The 20732-nt window shown below is 44.2% G+C and overlaps 1 protein-coding gene across 4 annotated transcripts in view; it reads right to left on the bottom strand.

Annotated features, from left to right (window-relative positions):
* The window catches only part of PDLIM5 (PDZ and LIM domain 5), a 124054-nt gene that overhangs the window by 3661 nt on the left and 99661 nt on the right, over positions 1-20732 (bottom strand). For all 4 annotated transcript variants that reach the window (XM_064510499.1, XM_064510501.1, XM_064510502.1 and 1 more), the window contains 4 exons: positions 8732-8906; positions 5271-5451; positions 4160-4280; positions 484-599 (listed from right to left, as the gene is read on the bottom strand). In XM_064510499.1, coding sequence (XP_064366569.1) covers positions 484-599; positions 4160-4280; positions 5271-5451; positions 8732-8906 — 593 coding nt within the window. The remainder of the gene's footprint in view (positions 1-483; positions 600-4159; positions 4281-5270; positions 5452-8731; positions 8907-20732) is intronic.

The following is a 20732-nucleotide window of genomic DNA, read 5'->3' as shown; positions in this document are numbered from 1 at the left end:
GGGTATTCTTTGGGATAAAACAAATGGTTCATGTAAGCATATTCTTCTCTTTTTTATGTCAAGAGGTTCTAAACTGGGAGCAGAGTTAGGTCAGCATTTGAAAAAATACCCCATCATCACGATTGGGGTTTTTTCTTGGTCATAGATACGAGCTAATGATAGCTTGGCTACAGCGTCCTTGTGTCAAAAGCGCTCTTGCCGTTTTAGAAATACAACATGGTCCTTTATGGACTTAAACGCTTGCTCTGAAGAAGTAAATGCCAAGGGTTAAATGCTGGGACACATGGCTGCGATCCAGGGCAAAGGATCTGGACTGGTGCCAAAAGCTCGCAATAGCAACGCACCTCACAAAGAACTGGGAAAGTGCTTTTTGCTTGGCTTATGAGGACTGAAAGACATTTTTGCTGTCACTCCCATATCGGTCAGGTTAGCACAAGCACTGCTACCACGGATTCGTTTAAGACGCAGAATAGCTTTACTCACTGAGCATACAAAGCACGTGTCATGCCAAGTGTGGCCCAGGGCTTCAAGAAACCGGTCTCCAGCTTCAATGGGGAATTCACAGCCGTGGCACATGGTACCGAAGAGGGCATAGTAATCTGTACCAAACAAACACAGATTTTAAGTGTGAAGCACAAACAGAAAAGAATGACTGTCCCTTTGAAACCTTTGTGCTTTTCCTTAAACGGCACTGGCTTTGCACTTGTCCTGTCAAGCTTTATAATACCTGGAGCAAACACGCAGACGCTGGGTACACTCAATAAACAGCGCCCAGACTCAAAGCCTTGGCTGTCCCCCTCTTCTCACTACTACAATCTCTTCCCCTTCCTTATCCTTTGCGCTGAGCACTGCTTCCATCTTCTTGGTATTTCATCTCCTTGAGATCAGTAGTGCGCTTGGGGGACGCCCACTCCTCGCTGAGCCCCACTGCGACACGGGCTCGGTGTGCTGCTTTCCTTCCCTTCAGCCTCTGCCCTGAAAGCACCCTGGCTTCACGCTGGCTGTTTGCATGACAAACTTCCTCACTGAGCGAAAAAAATCCTTGCCTGCACTCTGGCACAATGGTATTTGCCCCAGACTCTAATATACGAAATCACAAAACCATCTGGTTTCCAGCCTAAACCGGGTCTAGTAATTTGTATGGAGTCAGAATTGCTTCCAACCAAGTCTTCTGTTCCTTGGCGTTTGCTACACGGATTTTGCTTAAAACGAACTGAGGCTTTAGCCACGGTATTTACTGCACTTGACAGAAAGTACCAGTAGGGTGTCAGGATGGTCGTTAATGATTGGTATCACTAATAGGTATTCATGCCATTCCCCTTCAGGCACTGATTTACTTGAGATCAGCCCATCACCATGCCAAACACACAATGTCACGTAACATGACATCTTCATAAGATGCGTTACAGACGAAGTGACAACCATAACGAAGCTTTGGACTTCATCCTCTATAGTAACACTCTGGCACCGACAGGGAAATTGCATGTCAAGGTCTGTTTTCAAGAAGCCTTATAAGGAGGGGCAAACAGAGCACAAGTAGGTTTTGTTTCTCTACTAGATTACATGGACTCACTGAAGCGCTAATGCTTACTGCAGCAGAGCCAATAGAGGCTTATCCCATGTGCCAAGCAACAAGGGAAGAGTCCTGTTTCAGTTTAGAAAAACAGTGTTTTATATGATGACCTCCAAGAGCACCATCATAAGAGGCACCTAAGCAGGCCTGGGAACACTCTGAGAAGCAAAGCCCTTGATGGCTAGCAGTGGCAAGAATTGCCTTCATCAGTCACGTTCACTAAACCACACTACTGGCATGAATTTGCAAGTGTTTAAGCAGAAGAAAAATGGAAAAAATGTCAAAGGGTAGAGCATCTCTGCTCCAAACCACTGAAGAGCACAGTCGCAAGACCGTACTGTTTCAACTCTTTGCATCCATGTTAATTTATACAGAATCTTTTACTGCTATTTTCCTGGTGTCAGCAGTTGAAACCATTTTTAACTTGGCCTCTAGTAGGTGTTGATAAGTTTATTGGCTTTTCTTCTGAAGAAAGAGCAATAGATAAGGCAGAATGAAGGGCGTCAGCTTTCTTTTCCTTTCACACACCTGAACTGTGATAACACAGAAGCCATCCAACACAGACTTATGAAATAATATATTACTGCTTCCTGCACCCAGCATTTTCAAAACTAAGTTACTAGTTCTGTACTGGGATGTTCAAAGTTGTAGGTATCTACAGATCCAATTTAATTTCAGCTCCTACATCTGAAAATGGGACATTTTGCATATCAAGCCCCCTAATGCTAATAATGGAAACTGTTATAATTTCTAATACAGATTTAAAACTAGAACTCTTCTTTGCACTAGGAAGGAGCAAAGTTGGCAATGACATTTACTCCTTATTTCTTTAAAATTAGTCATAGGCTCTTAACTCCAGCTGGATTGAAAGTCTTTGAAGAATGAATACATCTCAAATTAACATCTAGTTAGAGAGCCAGAGCCGTTACAACATATCACAGCCAATAACACTTTGCAGAACGTGTCTGCATTAACTTGTGCTAACAACTTTCTATCTCGGAAATAAACGTTGTGAAAAGTGTAATATTCTTGACATGTTGTCACAAGACTTCCTGCTCGAGGTATAGAAAAGTGCACATTGTGCATGGAAGCCTTGTAACAGCAGCACAAATCAATGCTCTGTGCAACACATGGGTCATCTGATAGCAGGAACAAGAACTCAGTATCAGCAAGACAAACCCAGTCATGAGCTTTCCACCCAAAGGGGAGTTATTGATTACTTCAGTACTATTTTTGAATCATCAAATAGTCTTCGGATTCCGCCAGGATGAAATTTCACCGTACTGTCACACTGGAGAACGCTCCTCACATATCCCCTTCCTGTGGCACTCCCAAAATGCAACAGAAGCAACATGCTACTGTGCTTGGGTCACTGAATTAGCAATAACTTACTCTGTCCTTTCACATCTGCCAACAACTCATCAAATCCGCTCCGGCAGAGGAATTTTGGATAATCATCCTTTCCTTCCATGCTGGACTTCCTCATCCCTGCAGTAGCTACCACCCTTCGTGGCACCCGCCGTGAACAGCTGCGTCACCAGCTCTGAATGCAATCTTAGCTCCAAATGAATGACCAGGATTTCATGCTACGTCTCTTCCCGGTCACTCCACTTCCACCTTCTGCATTCTCACCAAACGTACCCTCTAGTTAAAATAGAGTGTTCTTTACAGCAGAGGAAAAAAAAACCACAGAAAAGGCCCACTGATGTTTCTACTGTGGCTGTAAACAGCATGCAATGCAAAAATACACATTTTTGAAACGTTTTTTCTCTTTTGCGTTTTGTGGAAGTGTTTTATAAATACCATTCCTTTCTCTCCTAGTGCGGGAGGGTACGTGGAAAGTTTTATGCAAACTAAGACATCAACAGAAATAAATAAGTGTTGCTTATTCTATGAAAAAGCTAAGATTCGCTGAAAGTGCTAAAAAACAACAGAACCCTCTCTGAATTTCAAAGCAAGCTGTATTTTTCACACAATATTGCTCATGAGGCTTTTGAGAGCTATAATCAAATCATTGTATTTTCCCCGACAACCTTTTTTATCTTAACCTTATGTTCAACAGATGTTATCCCTGATCCTGCAAAAAACTTCTGCCTGGGGAAGATTGCTTACTCTTGGATGTAGCCTCCCGGCTGTGAATAGGACTATTCAGAGTAAAACACATCTCCCTCACAGGTATTTTCTTGTTTAGTAAATAAGCACGTTTACATAAAACCCATATTATCCTGAAGCCAACCAGAAAATCACCCTAAAATTAACACTTTGGTGTATCACCGATGCCTAGAGCTGAGAGCTGAAGGGGAACAACAAGTAAACCGGTGACAAAAAGCCTGCTCCTGCTGAAGCCAGTGAAGAAATTCTTCCCCAGCCGCCCCGAGAGAGACACCCACGGCAAACTCCAAGTGCCCACAGCATTTGTTTCCGATGTGAACTGAAATATCAAAGTTATATGAATTTGTTGGGACACTTTCGCTGAAGTGAAGCTTGAGAAAAAGGGGTTTTTTTGTTTGCTTTGTTTTTTTTTAATCTTATTAAGGCTCTGCCCCCTGCACAGCTGCAGCAAACCCGGGTTGCGGCACTTCTTACCCGTCTCGCAGTAGGGATCACCATCTTCTAAGTGGAAGACATTATTGCGGATGGGATTATGACAGGCCACACACACAAAACAGGAAACATGCCAAGTTTGTTTCAAAGCATTTATTACTTCCTGTGGGGATTAGAAAAAGCGTTATTAACACATTATTTTGATGTGACGACTAGCTTGCGGCGACCACGCTTCTACGCTTGATTAGTTTCAAGAACACTTCGCTGCCTACTGCTACTTTGAATATGGGTCATGCACGCAATTTCTGCTGATGTTAAACTTTATCAAGTGCTGTATTTATGGTACATCTACTTATTTGTCAGAAGTAACTTGTCCATTTTTGGAAGGTTTGCGTAGAGTAGGACAGACCAAGCGACAGATTTATTCAGGTTTTTCATCTTAATTTGCACCTTGCTCAGAATAGTTCCCCGGACTGAGAAAAAACAGTATCTTCAGTTTCTCCCGGTCTGTGAATAGTTAATCAGAAGACACCACATCGAAAATTATGACCGCTCTGTTCTGTTTTGGAAGAAGATATAGTGCCAAATATGACTTGAGAGGTGCATTGCCAAAGCCCTGCATGACCCCAGTTACATAAGGGAACAGACACTTTGCTTTGTGAAGCAAAGCGCTGGATGGCGAGCTGGCGGCCTCACATTAGCAGTGTTAAGTAGGATATGCATCTTTCTATTGACATTACCATGGGGAATATTTCAGTACTTCAGAGCAGAGAGCACATGCTAGCCTACCAGCCTGTTCCCCAGGATTCAGCTTAGCTAAGGATGCTAGGATTTTTTTTTCCCTTGAATTCTGTTAAAAGCTGCCAATTAAGAGCATTTTGCTCAGAAAAGTAACAGCTACAGAACAGGAGGTGAACTTGGAAAAGCCAAGGAAACTACAGCATCTTTTCTCAGTATCAGAGGGAGACTGAAAAGAGCCAATATGACAAGAGGCAAAAAATATCTTCTGTACGCGACAGGAACTGAAAAGGTGCGTCAGAGTAAATTTGCAGGAATGCAAAGTGGGCCAGATAAAAGAATTTCACTACTGAGAAGTGCTGAACAGCATAGTTAACACTGCCATTAAAAAACGTGCAAGTTGGTGATCACTTACGCCCAGGATCTTCCTCTGGCAGCGCGAGCACTCGGGGGCGAAGAACTTCTCGTAGCAGCCCTCGCAGTACAGCGCTCCCTTCTCCTCCACGAACCCGATGTAGGCCATGGAGGCCTTGCAGTGGGCGCAGTTGAACTCCTCCGGGTGCCACGACTTCCCCAAAGCCACCAAGAAGGGCCCCCTGGGTAGGAAGAAGAGACTAGTCAAGAAGAAGCAACCGGCATGGGTCCTGGGAAAACTGTTAAGCCACTTGTCTACAATATCTCTGTGACGTTATTACATAGCTTGCAAGCTCACTCTGCTCCGTCCCTCTTTCCTGCTACAGGCTCTGAAAAGCGTCAAAGCGTTGCCTAGTTCTGTTGCATCCCAACGTCTCCCAGGAACACCGGACCGCGACGAAAACTAACGCTTTCTGTTTCACCGCATTTCAAAAAAATCGTATTTTAGAATCGCATTAAGTACAGTGCCGAAATGGCCGCTGGCGAAAAGAAAAAAGTTTCCCTGTATTCCCAATTACATCCATCTACTGCAAAGAGGTATTTGACTCAGTGATACCATCAGCTCTTTCAGCTTGCATTTGTATCAAGGCCACGAATGTTAAAGCAGACTTGACTCCATTAAAAGCCGATACCATCAGCTTTCTTGTCTTTTTTTTTTCTTTCCCCTAAAAGCTACTTAAAGCAGGCACATTTTATCCCCCACCCCTTGATTATTTGCAAATTTGGAAACACAAAATCATGATACCTTTCTAACATTTGCCTGGCTAATGCAACGAGGTTGATAGACAAGATGAAACTGTCCATTTATAAGCGAACAAAAATTTGCCAGCTTGCAACTCAGAAATCTCTTGCAAATGCCATTATATCAGTATTCATTTGGAAATAGAGTCAACACATTAATTTGCTCATTTCTTTAACTAATGTACTTATTTTAATGAGGTGCCTCCTAGGTCCCAACAACCCTTAACTCTTCAGAATTTAGGTTTCAGGCAAACTTTGTAGTTCAAGTTCACCTCTCTCACTGGATTTCCCACAGCTTGCTGCAGAGTTTGCTACTCCGAAACACCGAGCGTTTTGGAGCAAATTTCTGACATCATTGCAGTTCACATGCCACCACGTGAAACAAACTCACAGATGGGCACAATAAACAGTACTTTTTTTTTTTTTTTTTTTTTTTTTTAAAAAAAAAACAGATTCTGGTGTATTTACATCAGTATTTACAGATTCTTATGCTCCAAAGGATCGCTGTAAATTTGTTGGTCACTTATAAAATCTGGGCCCAGCATGCAGCAAACATATAGGGGCAATTTGGAAGGGGAGGTAAATAATGTACATGGAAAATCAGCATAATCTCACTCTTTTCCCACTTATAACTACATATAACTTTATCAAGATACTCATGACGTATTAGTATGGCAATAATCTACCTTCTCACGTGGCCTTTATTACAATAGCGAGCCAGAACTCAAATCTGGTGGTAGAGAGATCACAAGGATTTCCACATCTGCTGACTAAAACAATGACTTTATAGTTAACAATACAACACTCTAAACTCTGGGTAAGTTTCTTTTTCTTCTCACTTGAAAACCACATGATATATAACTTTTATATAGGGGATGCTTAAGGGAAGCCCCGTTTGTACTTTATTGCCTTTGTGCCATTTCCATCCTTAGCCCTGTGGAAAGATGTCAAAACCAAATCATCATTCATGTACAGACATGGAAAAGAATACGCATTTGTGCATTTGGGGGGAACGCGCGTTTGGATTTCAAGGTGACACCCAGCTCTGTACCGTGGCATTCAGAGGCTGCCCGAGAACCAGAAATTTTCATCGGGAAGCTTCAGTTAGGATTTTGTCAGACCTTCATAGCAAATACATCACAGGGTATTTAGTTTGCCTACAGTTCTGATACTTTCGGACAAAGAAAGAAAAGCTTACTTAAGGAAGCTCTGGAAAAAAACGTAAATCTTCAGATGATCTCTGAATCAATAATTAAAGATATACTAAAAAGTTACGGCTCTAAGAGATGGTTTATGGCTCGACAAGCCACGGTTATTCAATGCCTTAGTGTAAAGTAACCAACTCCACAATGCGTTTTGGCTTGGAAACAGGTGTACAGTGCAGTGCCACTTGATCCTCCTCCTCCCTTTTCATAGGTAACGCTACCACCAAGGGCACGAACTGTAATTATGCTAAAACTTGAACTCTACATGCTATGGCAATCTCCCAAATCCACTGTGTGCTGTGAACACTAGGCATGCTTGGTATTGATTAATGCATGCCAGCTCATCCCGAAATGAGACAATGCTTGCTCTGAATAATTGAGGTGGCATTTAGCATATGAAGAAATATGAGGATTTAACCGCTAACTGCAATTTAAAGACAAGTTAGACATGCATAAAGGTGCTCTTCGTGACGAGGTGTCGCTTACAATAGGTGACAGTGGTTTAAGCGCTGTTAAGTAGGGCTCCCGGTTTTGCCCAAGCAGCAGAGGGTGCTCCAAGGGCCACCCGCTCCCTATTTACAGGGCTCATTTCCCGTGATCTAAGGACTGGGGAGAGAGGTTAGCGGTGCTCTACAGCCTGAGGTCCAGGGGCACGGAGCTGCAAGGGGATTCACATCATGGATTTTTACTACCTTGACATGCTTAATAATAATAGGAAGAGCTCTTCCAAAATATCACAGATCAGTTACCAAAGAGTCACCTAAAATTAGCCTGATGTTAACTGAACTGGTAGCGAGCTATCAGAATGGAAATCTAATGGAAGCAAATAAGCCAAACTTGATTCGGCTGTAGAGATCGCGTGGTTCAAGAGAGCCGAATCCTCTGACACAGAAGTCAAGCCAGGGCTCCAGAGCTTTTAAAAGGCCACGGTGAAAAGGCTGATCTCCTATCATGCTGAGTGAAATTTGTACGCATCTCAGAGCTCATCATTTTTTAAAGCTCATTCTTCTAACCAAACATCCACCACCTTAGGAAATTTTTGTTAATACAGCCCTAGCAATTGTTAAATCTGTATTCCTTGCATTTCTCACGTGGATGGGGCCTGCTACTTTTCTTCCTCTTCCCATTTAGACGATCTGGCTTATCAATTGACATCTGCGACGACTTGTTCTTTGTTTAATTTCCACGTAACCTACCATTTGTTTCCTGTTTGCTAATCTTCTCGATTTTATTGGAATGGGCACGTAACTGAAAACCAGCTTGCTTAGTTGTCTTAGGCTTTACTTTTGCTCTACTCCAGCCAACTTTCCGATTTGCTGTGAAACACGTCGCAAGGCTGCGACTGCTAGCAGCTTGCAGCGGCTTCCTCCACCGGCAGCTCTCTTAGAGGAGCCGCGCGTGAAAGCGGTGCTGCGCTTTCCTGAAACGGAGCCTTAAAACGCTGGTGGACAAAAGGCATCGAGAACAACGGCAGCAAAACAAAGCTCTGCGGTCTGCAGGGTGACCAGAGACAAACCTAATGACTTGATTGCAGTGGGCACACATCGGGGTGCGCTTTCCCGCGGGAATATGCTCTGCCCTCTGGACCAGCGTGTCCGGCTCCGCGGGCGGAGGTGCCGGCGCCAGCTTCTCGCTCGGGGCGGCTGTTCCCGGCGGTTTGATGCTGTTCGATGTCCAGCCGCTCGCAGGGGCTGCGGAAAGAGCGCCAAAAGCAGTTAGGAGAGCGGCTGCAACCAGCAAATTGTTCTGAAATAGGAGCAACAGGCAAAACTCATCTACCGCCTTTGTCCGGCGGGGTGTACGCTTGCCGACTTAGAGCAAAAAATTAAAACATACTTGTCTCCCCCTGGTCCCCTCCAAGCAAGAATGTCCTACCTCCTTTACGAAATGTCTGTGAAATTAGGCAGAATGGTTTGGGCCGGCTTGCAGAAGCAGCGGACAAATTTCAACATATCAAAGAAATCAGGCGAAGGAATACACAACCTGTGAAGGTGTTATTTCACCTTAGATGCAAAAGCTGAAGCCAGGAATATAAATGCCTCAACGGAGACAAGAGACCATGACATACCGACTCGAAGCATTTTAGAGCGAGTACAATAGATCACGTTAACATAACTAACAGCTTAAACAAGAGGATATATTCGATACAACATGAACAGGAACTTAAAATACATTACTGCATACGGAAAACATATTTCTAACCCAAGTTTAAACACTGGCCTACATCACTAAATATTGCCGACGCGAAGCCTTCCAAAGGCGACGTTCACATCCACTTTAGAAAAGTTATGACCCTGACATAAAATCCCGACGTTTTCGGAAATGTATACATCCATACACTTTCGTTTGCGTTCTGGCTTTTAAGGCTGTGGGGCAGACGGGAGCTTTGGCAGAGTACTAAAAACGCATTCACAAAAATGAAATGCACAGATGATACAGTCACCCAGGGCAATGAGAAAAAACAAACACTCCTCTGCTTTTCTTTCCCCTCTATTGATATATGCACCTTGGTAACGCACGAGCCACAGCAACACAAGTTTATGGAAGCAGTTATTCCTGTCAAGTGGGGAATTCTTTTTCTTTCTCGAGTGCTCTGAAGAAACGCATTTCCATAGCCTTTTATTTGCAACCACAGGCAAGGGAAACCAGGACTGTTTCCTCTGTGTGCTGGCTTCAGCGCAGCCATACTAAACCTTGCAAATCAGAACGCAAAATAAAAAGCAAAGAGAAACAACCAAGCACGGATTGCATCTTGCAGTGATGTGGCTCTCTAACGCAAGGTCATGGCATCTGCACACAGTTTTGCCAAGACTTTTTTTTAACCGAAAATTAGCTTGTGGAGCTATGAATCTTTGTGCTAGTCTTCCTCTCCCATCTTTCACATCAGAAAAAAAAAAAAATCATTTTCCATTATCTCCCCCAGCATAAGTGCTGATCAACCTCCACCCCACACAAAAGTCGCCAATACCTTTCAGGTAAAACACTCCCCGCTTGCATGGGAGCGACATACTCGTTCACAGAGAAAATAAGTCCAAGAGACAGTGAAAACAGAAAATTCAAGAGAAATTGCAGAACCCCATTAGTTGCAAAAGTGAGACAGCCACACACTAGACAATTTATCCAAAGCAATCTGGTTTTATTTATCTGCCTCTATTTATGCACATTTGTGGGCTAAATAAATACTGCTGGAAAAGAAATCTTTTCTTAATATCAATGCTTTTATGCTATAATTATGCTCAGTATTAATCCACTGGTACAGGCTCAATACCTACTTCTACCTAGTCCTTCTCCAAATAAAGAAGCAATACAATTGCACGCATCTGCTGTCTAATTAACTGTCTGCTTTGTCAAATTTTCTAGATTCAGGTCATTTCAAGGCTGATGCATTTTTGGATTCCTTCCAGAATTTGAAGTAGCAAAAAGTATACCAGTTCATCAGCTCTATTGTTTTAATATGCGCCTACTGTTTATATATAATGCATAATAAATCAATGTATAATATCTTGAAATATAACATTAGTATTGCTGAGTAGTATTTAGTATTATAGAAGTATTTAGAAACGTGCACCTCTAAAGCACTTGAACAAGTCACTCTGCTACTGTAGTTAATTTAGATTATAAATGCCTGCCAAGCTGAAAATGCAGGAACAGATAAAAATGCAAAAGGTGTCAGAAAGGCTTTGAAGACCAGAACAAAAGTGTTTTTGAGTAATAGCACTTTCCTGCACTCTCATCACATATGGCCTTCTAATTTTCAGGTCCTATTTCATGAGAAGACAAAAACACACAGTAAAACCAAGTTTGTTTGAAGACTCTCTTCTCCACAGATCAAACTGCAGCACAGCTCCTAGCATACTGCTAGTCTGTGCTTGAGCCGCCTGCTCAGTCGCAAAGCCCAAGCACTTCAGCTAGCTCTTGTTTGCAGTGCAGTTAAAAAAGCTTTTCTGCTTGCTTAAAAAAAAAAAAGAAAGAAAAAAGTACAAACACCACAATATTCCCTCTCCTTTGATCTCCCTGCAGCTTTTATTAATGCTGTTTTTATGAATGATGCTTTTCTGAATGCTGCCCAACTTTAAAGTTACTGCTTGGCCAGGAGCAGGATTCCTTTACATAAACTTTCTCTCAATATTGTTAGGCAAATCTGACAAAGCACACAAAAAAAGGGGGGGGGGGGAGAAAAAAAGGAAAAAATAAGAGGAAAAAAAGCTGAGAAATAACTGGGAAGCAACTCTGCTCTACTGATGACCCTCCATTAAAATAAAACCTCTCTTTCGGAGGGAGCCGCGCTACCCCATGCACTGCTCGGCGGTCCAGGCGCCGGCCCGCAGGCAGCCGGGGCCAAGGTGGGTGGTTTGCCCGTCAGCGCTGGCCACGCAGCTCAACCCGCTCCCACCCAAGCCACCAAGAGAGTAACAAACAAGCCCTAAGCCTTCAGGTGCTTCTATATTTACCAGAATATTTTTGGCTGCTGGACTAAAAATAAGTTTTAAAGGGCTCTTCGGCCGTCATTTATAAATACGCGTCACTATTTGGTCTACTTTGGTGGGAATAATATCTACCAGATGCCATCAGCCGTTGAGGACCAAGGCAGAAAGGGCTGCCTTTCTGCTCAAGAAGCCTTGAAAAGCGAGGTCTTAAAGCATCTCATCAAACGCTCTCTTCTTCCCTCTCTCGAGGCCAGCATAAAACCAGCAAGCTCCCTGCCAACGCTCGCAACTTGTCCGCCCAGCGCCCTGTCGGGGGGTGGCTTTCTCCTTGCTGGTATTCGCATCAAGACCTCATTGGTGTTGCGCAGTATTATTGCCCCGTATTCTCGTTCAAAAGTGAGCTCTGATTTCTTTGATTTTTTTTTCCCTCCCACCCAAAGAAGAGAAGATGAGTTGGTCTGCTTCCATCGATTAGATCCACGCTCTTATCAGCGTATTTTTAAGAAAATACACCAGCTGGTCTGCCTAATAGTTACTGCAGTACATTCACTACACGGGTTTCTTCGTAAACCCTCTGCAGTTGTCCTCCTAGGTCTTCTTCCTCCAGACATCAGTCTGTTTCTGAGCACTTACTTGCCCCAACCTCTCATCTTCCTGACTCGCACCTGAACACCAAACCAGGGACAGTGTTTAGTCCCCACTGCAGACTTCCATTGGCCAGAGACCTTTTGGCCTTTGATGGCATTTTAGCAAAGGTTCATCACTCCCACTGCAGCCCAAGGACCACTGCTGGTTTTTCTTCTAACACTACCAGCTGCCTCCTTACAACCTATAGGGATTCTCAGTGTATGTTCACCATTATCCCACCTCACATAGCTACGTAATTCCAGATATTGGGCCATTTCTTTTCCTAGAACGAACGCTGATGTTTCCCAACTAGACCTTCTAGCTAAAAAGCAACTTGCAGCCAGCGTGGGCCAGAAACCCTACTTGGGAGCTCTTCCCCTGAGGGGCCGGAGAGGGTCCGGTTCATGCAAGCCAGGAAAAGATCTCTGTGGCCAAATCTCAGATTTCTGCAGGCTTTGCTCCACCTTCACTCTCTTTAATAAAACCTGCTGAAGCACTGCCGGTTTCCACTTGTGTACCAAAAAAAAAAAAAGAAAAAAAAAAAAAAAACACCGCGTACCTGATTATTAACTTTCTACTTTATTAGGTTTAAGTTTAGCGAAGCCTTCGTGTTTACTTTTCCTAAACTCCTTGGTATGGCTAGCTTAATATTTAACGCAGTTTTAGGCAAGGCAAAGAACCGGCTTTCTCTTCTTAAAAATCCCGGCGTGCCTTTGCCCTCGTTGCACGAACAATAGCCTGTCCCAGGGCTGAACACATGGATAGCTGCGAACACTGGGGAGAGCTCCGGGAGACAAAGGGAGCGAGGCGGATACGCCGCCGGGCCAGAGTCGCGCTGACAGAGGCCCTCCGGTGCGTAGCAACAATGCAACAGCCTGAACTGTTTAACGCTCACTTAAACATAACATCAGCCTTCGTGTAATGTCTATAAATAACAATGCTACTTTAACCGGTGGGAGTGCCAGAACTTCGTTTTAAAGCGTCCTAGCTCCGTGATTTATACGCTGCTATCAAACTACTGTATTATAAATGGAAAATATAGAGGTTAGTATGTCCAATTTTCTGACTTCTCGTAATATATCTGTACGGCAAGAAATCTTCCAGCTCCTTTCCTCCAAAGCAAACAGATAGCCGGATGAAGCAACGTGTCTGAAAAGTTCGGCTGTCAACTCATTGCATTAGCCGTACGTAACACCCCATCCGCTTCGCGGCCCGCGTGAAATCGCGCGAGTCAAATGCAGAAAACCACAGGATAAGCAAGGGCGGAAAAAGAAAGGGAAAAAAAAAGTACTCAGCAGTTCTCCTTGGGGTTCCTACCGAGTGCTGGACGTGCAATCAAAGCTGAACCCCACCGCTGATTAACGGCAGGACGGGAAGGATTAAGCCATTACCGCTGCTCGGGCTGAGGGCGAGCGCTGGCCTGTGCCCCACGGAAAATCACAGCAGGTGCAGGGCAGGCCCCGTTTCAGGGGGGCTCGGTTCCCGTGCTGACCACCAGCCTCCCAGCTGCAAAGCCTCCCACTCGAGGGGCTACAGAGCATCTCAATTAAAATGAGCATGGTGGGTTTGGCTAGGGCAGCCTGTCTCCTCGGGGTTTGTTACATCCCGTACCGTCACAAACTTGGCACAACTGGCAGAGCTTTTACCAAAAACGTGTCTCCAAGAGAAGGGGAAAATGAAGACCTATTCATCCCCCCACACAAAAGACTTCTATTTCTCCGGAATGACAGTTTAGGAAACCCGCTTGGTGGTTTTCTGCAGATAACGCATTGCTTTCCTTGCTCTAAACTCCTATTTTGACCTTGACAGCTCGACTATGCCCAAAGAGAGCGTGATGGCCCGGTCTCACTTACACACATATTTATCTTTCATTTCCATTGAGCTGATGTTTAAAGCTGAATAGTGATAAGAACGTGTTTACCAAAGAAATACAACTTGGTGTTTCCATTCACCGTACAAATACGAGGCACGATTCTCGAACGTCCTCCACCTGGACACCCGAACAGGACACAGCACTGCTCCGAGCCGGTACAAGCAGGGCTGCGAGGTGGGAATTAAGGAAAACTGATCCGGCCAGTCGGTCTGTGACGACAGACTATTTACTTTAAGAAATCCAAGAATGTGATCATCCAGTTTGGAAAGCAGGTGAATATTCCCAACGGGTGTGACATTATCACACAGACAAATAGTGTCCTTACCTCTGTTTAAACGACCAGAGAAAACAACATGCCTCTGTCTGATTTATGTACGCAATGACCCTGAGTGCACCGAAGTTTGGTGCAATAGCATGCGAATTTAGCAACATCAAATCATAGGAAAATTGTCAAAGGTCATATCTGAAACAGAAAGCAGAGCTGCAGTTCACAAGTTCAAGTAGCAAAGTACATTAGGCCACTCTGCCTCCGACAAGTATTAGCACATTTCTGTGTCATTACTGTGATCCACCGCTTCTTAACTACAGATAATCAAATTTAAAAACAAATATTCTGTTTTTCCGAGTTGCAATTTCACACTGCCATCAAATTAAGGTTGACATTTATAAATTACTCTGGTTTCACAATGGGTTTTGCTTGGCTAAGTCTGAGTTCACATTACTTAACTCGTAAGAATAAATTCTTGTGGTTTGCTGTCACATGACAATATAATCATTTAGATTAGATGAAAAATTAATAAGAAAAACAGTCTATACCCCAAGGTCAGGGAGCTTTTGTGTTTTGACTTGTCAATCATACCACTCCTTATGGACAACACTTTGTTTTTCTGAGCAGCAACCGCACAGTGCAGGGGCAATCTTTAACAGCCTTTTCCAGCGAAAATGTCTGAAACTGTTTGCATTTTGGGACTGCTTCTACCAGAGGGCCCATGGACAATACCAGGATTTACCTTAACAACTTGGAGTGTTATTCCAGTTTCTTTCCCGAGTTCAGACCAGGTTCCTAAATGGGCAGGTAGCCTCTCATAGCCCCCAGTAATTAGCCTTGCCTTTAATTTCCTATTCTATGAAGGGAACAAACTGAGATGAGACGGCCCTAAAAACAGAAAGAGGACCTTTAAGAGCAAGGTGATGTTGACCCAACAGGGTCGTTTGCATTTTCATCTGTTGAGTAAACCCAACCAAAGCCGGTGGGCCATCAACCTGACTGACCCAGGCCAGGGTGGCCCCTCATGTCACCAGGAGTGAGACGGGAAAGAAGCCTTAGGAATGAAACACAGGAAAAACAAAGGTGGGGGAAACAAAGAAAGTACCACAGTTGATGACTTCATGGATCTCGAGCAAGGCTTTATGGGAAGGATGTGCATTTTGCCGTAGCACAATGAATCTTGTTGCCTTCTCCTCTCTCGCTAGCTTCTTACTGTGTGACCTTATGGCAAAACTCCCTCGACTTCCATAAAGTCTGGATTTTTACCACATGTCCCACAGCAAACCTCTCCAGAGCCAGTCCCAAGGAAGGAGACAGAGACCTGAACTGTCAGCACATGCAGCCAGGATGTCAAGTCGCACCTAGGAGCAGGTTTGTATTTTCTCCTGCTTTAAAAGTTCTCATATTATCAAGGGAGCAAGAAATTGGGGGGGGGGGGGGGGAAAGAAAGAAATACAGCGAGACAGCATGCGAAGGACAGCTCCAGAGACGGTAAACGCGAGCCAGCCAAACACACATACACAACGGCAAGGAAAGAGCAGAGTTCTTCAAACACGGCTGCCTGGGGAGCAATTCTTCCGCGCTTCCCAGCGCCGTCTCTGCCGAGCAGAGCATGTGCGTAACACATGCTGCCGGCCGGGCGTTTGGCAGCGGACAGTTGTGGGTATCGCAGTGCGGTGGGGCTAGGGGACCCGCACCCTCGCGCCAGACGCTCGGCCGAGGACCGTAGCGTTTTGCGCACGCCGGGAAAGAGGAGCCGACCTCGCCTAAGAGACGCAGCGCTGAAGCCCGGACCGCTTTTGACCATCACGGATCCTGCGGCACTTTCTGCAAGAACGGTTTGTCTCCTGGCCAAATTCCAGCCCGGGGAACTGCATTTACTGGTTAATTATACTTTCTTAAATTGCCCCAGCAGTCTCAATTTGACACGGTACCGCTCACTTCCTTTCGAGATGCCGGGGAGCGTTACAGTGAGCTGACAAGCAGCTGCTGCATTTCACCCCAGAAGCGACCGCGTGGCAGTGGCGGGCGAAAGCAATTCCCGTGCGTGTGTCGCGGGCTCGCACGCAGCGCTGAGGCCGTAAAATGCTTTGGGGTTCCTTGGGGATGAATGGCGCTGCCCAAGCGTAAGGGAATATTTAGCTACTGAGCAGTTAAATAACTCACTGCAGGGGAGCCGGGGTTTTGGTGAGCAGCTTGTTTATAGGTTGGGTATAATCATCTTCCAAGCTTCTCCCTCTGCTGTGCGAATAAAACATTGTAGCTTCACATAAATTAAGTTTAAAGGCTAGAATTTATATTAGTCCTTGTGTAACGCACAGTAGCACCCACAATTTGACTCATTTCAGCAATAGGAAGAATTAACAGTACAGACAAGAGAAAGCTACGGCAAACGCCTTCTTTCCAAAATGCTGTCCCAGCTGATCGCACCGCTGCACACTTCAACTCTGTGCACACCCATAGTGCCACAAACCAGACTTTGGGGGGGGTTGGTTTTTTGACAACCAGGGCTTATAGCCTGCTTATCCTCACACCCAGCTCCTTACCCATGAACATAAAAAAGTGTGGGGAAGTCCTCAGGTCCTTTACCAATGAACAGTCCTGTAACAACAGGATTTTATTCCAGGGAGAAATAAAACCTATGTTACCTTCATGCTAGGTGACTAACACGTAGTAATTCCCTTTTAGGTAGGTATCAGGAATCCTTGAAAAATAACAATAGTAAAACAGCTCTAAGTGGACACCTTTTCCAGATGTTTTCGAAGAACTTAAATGCTTCAGCCACCCTTCATGGAATTTTCCTACGGATAACAATCGAGTAAGTCCTAACATACAGAGCCGGATTTAACCTGACTAAATCACGCCATCGTTTTGGCAAGCCGCGAGCCCACCAGCATTGCCTCTAAAAGCATCTAGCCCGGCCCTTGCCCGTCGCAGCGGCCACTGCTACCCGCGGTGCCTTACGCTCTCCACACAGAGCAACACGTGCAGTTTTGCTCCTAACGAGGCCACTGCAGGTCTGCAGAGCACGGCCAGGAGATGAATACACTGATTCGCGTGGATGTCAGAAACGGGGCTTTTTTGCTGCACCCCGAGAGAAGAAACTGCACATGCTGTGGGGGAAGGCAGGAGCATGGTGCACTCCCATACACAGCGTGGGTCACGGGTACCACAAAAGCAGCCACGAGGGTCCTCCAAGAGCAAGTGAGGAGGGTCCAACTCCAAGGGTGCCACCACTGCAAGGTCACCAGGACCAAGACTGACTTGGGCACTAAGTGCCTCAAATATCTCCCCGTGCTCTAGGTCAGCCAGTAATTTTATACCAGCCTTCTCCTCCACAGCTTTTTCTGTGCTGGACCACGGTCACACCTATGGTCTGACGCCCCAAGAACTGCCACAAACTCTTCGACACCTTTAGGCACGCATCCCTGCACAATCTCGAAAACAACGAACCAAGACCAAACAAAACAAACAACACCCCCCCCCCCCTCCGCACACACCAAAACCACCAAAAAACAAGCCACCACACTCATTTTAGTATAAAATATAAGTGTATTGTCTGGTGGCCTATTCGAGAAAGGGAGGTTCCAGCTAATAAGCTAAAAGACGCTTTCTGACCAAATGACTTATCTGTGTGGTTGGACATCTTCATAAATAAAACCACTGGTAATGCCAGGCCATAGAACAGCAGACTACAGCTTCCCTAGACACAAACAAAGCCCTGTGACACGTCTGCTTTGCTATGGAAACAACCTGGTGTTATATACAATATTCATTAAAAGAGTGAGTGCTACTAGAGCTACACAACAGTGCTCCAACTTACTTTCTGCTATTAATAGCCTACCGATATGCATATGCACATTTATATAAGATTATGACTTCCTTCTGATTATTTATAAGATAGACTTCACCTGTGAAATCAAGCAGGCTCCAAGGGGGGAAGGGGGGTGGAGTTATTTGTTTCAAATTTTGTTGGGCCTATGAAGCATTGGCTGTTTTAATTTAAGGAAAAACTTCAATTCTGCTGTTGGTTTGCAGTCTATGAGCCCAGTGACTTAAAATCAAACATTCTCTGAAACGGTTATATCTTTGCTCTGTTTCTGCAACCCTGTGACTGATTTTATGAAAGCAGCCAACTACTGACGCGGTTTTACCCATCAGAGAAAGACTGCTGATTTCAGCATTATTGCATGCGCTTAGCTGCAGGGAAACCTTGGGTATTTTTCTTTTTGTAAAATATATGCCCGAGAAAAAGATGACGATCCAGTCTCTGCTGCAGCGCTGCTGTAACCATGCCTAGGCCCTTTCCCTCTGCTGGTTTTGCGTTACTGACTTCTTGAATGACTTGGGTAATGCCTCCCATATAAAACCACAGGTGAGCTTAGGACAGGTTTAAAGGGCAGATGTGCAGTGACACCCATCATATAAACGCTGATCAAGCCTAAGGCACCTTGGCAGCTGTTCCAACTTCAATCCAATTGGGAAACGCATCCTTTTAACTAAGAAGTCAGTTTACTGGGTGTGCTAGGTGCATCGCTTCTTAACTCATCTTAACTCATAATTAATTGCTGGGTGTCTAATAAAGTCTCCATTCACACTGCTGCCTTTTCTTCAGTGCACTTTCCCATATTATGAAATTTTGTATTTTCAACGCCTCTATAAATCCAGTGCATTTTGTTGAAAGCGGCTGCCAGGTTAAAGAGGCATCAGGTGGGAGAGACAGACACACACGTATGGGAACATCACATAAGGCTCATTTCCTTAGGAAGCCAAGCTTAGCACCAAACTGCCTTGAGGCACCGGCCTTATGTCTGCATAGCATGACAGGATGACCTAAGAAAGCCAGAAAACTGCCTTCCGCTACTGTTTTTATTTCTGGCTCCTTGAATGTTTCTGGAGAACGGAGCGACTTGGCTCCTTTGGACGTTAAGTGGACTTGGGACAAAGTATTCCCTGTTCTCCTAGCGCAATAAATCCCAGGACCCAGAAAACACCAACATCTGAATGCACACTTCCCTTTTCAGTATACAGATATGTGAAAAACCTGCAAATGCCTGAAAATGTCAAAAAAAAAAAAAAAAAAAAAAAAAAAAAAAAAAAAAGGCAGCGAGAGGCAGGCCCAAGCCCTAATAACTAGCAACGGCACTATGGATTTCGTAGCTCAGCCTGCTTCTATGTTACAAAATTATTTTAAACATGCTGAAATTACCCGTTTAAAGCTTTCACAATTTTTTAAATTATTCTAGAACAAAAAAGACCAACAATGCTCTGGCTGTTTCCCCCCCCTTATCCATTTACTTTGTACCCTCTAATGTAAAAAAAGTGGTTTTCAAATTTTCCAGAGCATAGTATAGACTTCCAGAGAGAAGTATGCAATCAAGTGCAATTTAATTCATCCTTATAAATCTCTCTCCTTCATGTGGCACTCATCACCAAAAAATCCACTTCAAATGTTAAACTGGTATTAATGTTACAGCATAGTAGTAGGATTTAGCAAGGAAACACACACTGACATACCAGAAACGAGTACGGCGCTATTGAAACCTCAAGGTGACAAGTGGTTTCTGTGCAAGTGAAATAAATCAATCATTTGTTGGGATAAGCATTAATGGCACAGAGAAAGAGTCAAATCAAGCATATTACACAATCAGTCACTATTTTAAAAGCAAAACTGCATTCACACAAACGTTTGCTTTAAGTACACTTGCTACCGAAAACATAACTTTAGAAAGACAGGGTTTTTTTCTTCCAATTACAGCTAACTCAAAGCAGTAAAATAATGCTAGAAATAAACTGATCTAACTTTAAATAAGTCTTTATGGTGTCAGTCACATTCCTGCTGCCTGAAGAGTATACTTGACGTTTGACAGCTGAGCACAGAAACGACAGCATATTGCCATCTTCAGGATCGTTAGCAGCACTACAGATCCACAACAAAACACGTCCATTTGTTACTAACCGGCACAACAGTGATTTAACCACATGTTCCAGAGACCCCATCATAAAAACATAAAGAGTTAACACCGTATGTTTTATCATCAGCTTTACCCCAGGATCTTTGCAGTCTATTTTGTGGACTGGAAATACCTTTTAAGAGGGAAACCCCTCAACAGCAGAACTCACAAAATGCTATTTAGCAGCTCAGACCCTGTCAGAAGCAGAATTGAGAATATTCATCTCATTCTTGCAAGAGAATCTGCAGTTAAAACTTAATTAGTAATACAGATTTCCTGGATCCTTAGGAATTAATACTCAAGTTTAGTTCAGCGCCAAAGACGGATTCAATTTAAGAAACAAATTACATTAAAAGATTATCTCAAAT

Source organism: Dromaius novaehollandiae, chromosome 4 (assembly GCF_036370855.1).
Source record: "Dromaius novaehollandiae isolate bDroNov1 chromosome 4, bDroNov1.hap1, whole genome shotgun sequence".
Lineage (NCBI taxonomy): Eukaryota > Metazoa > Chordata > Aves > Casuariiformes > Dromaiidae > Dromaius > Dromaius novaehollandiae.
Note: the sequence above shows the minus strand (reverse complement) of the source record. Positions and strands in the feature narration are given on the sequence as shown.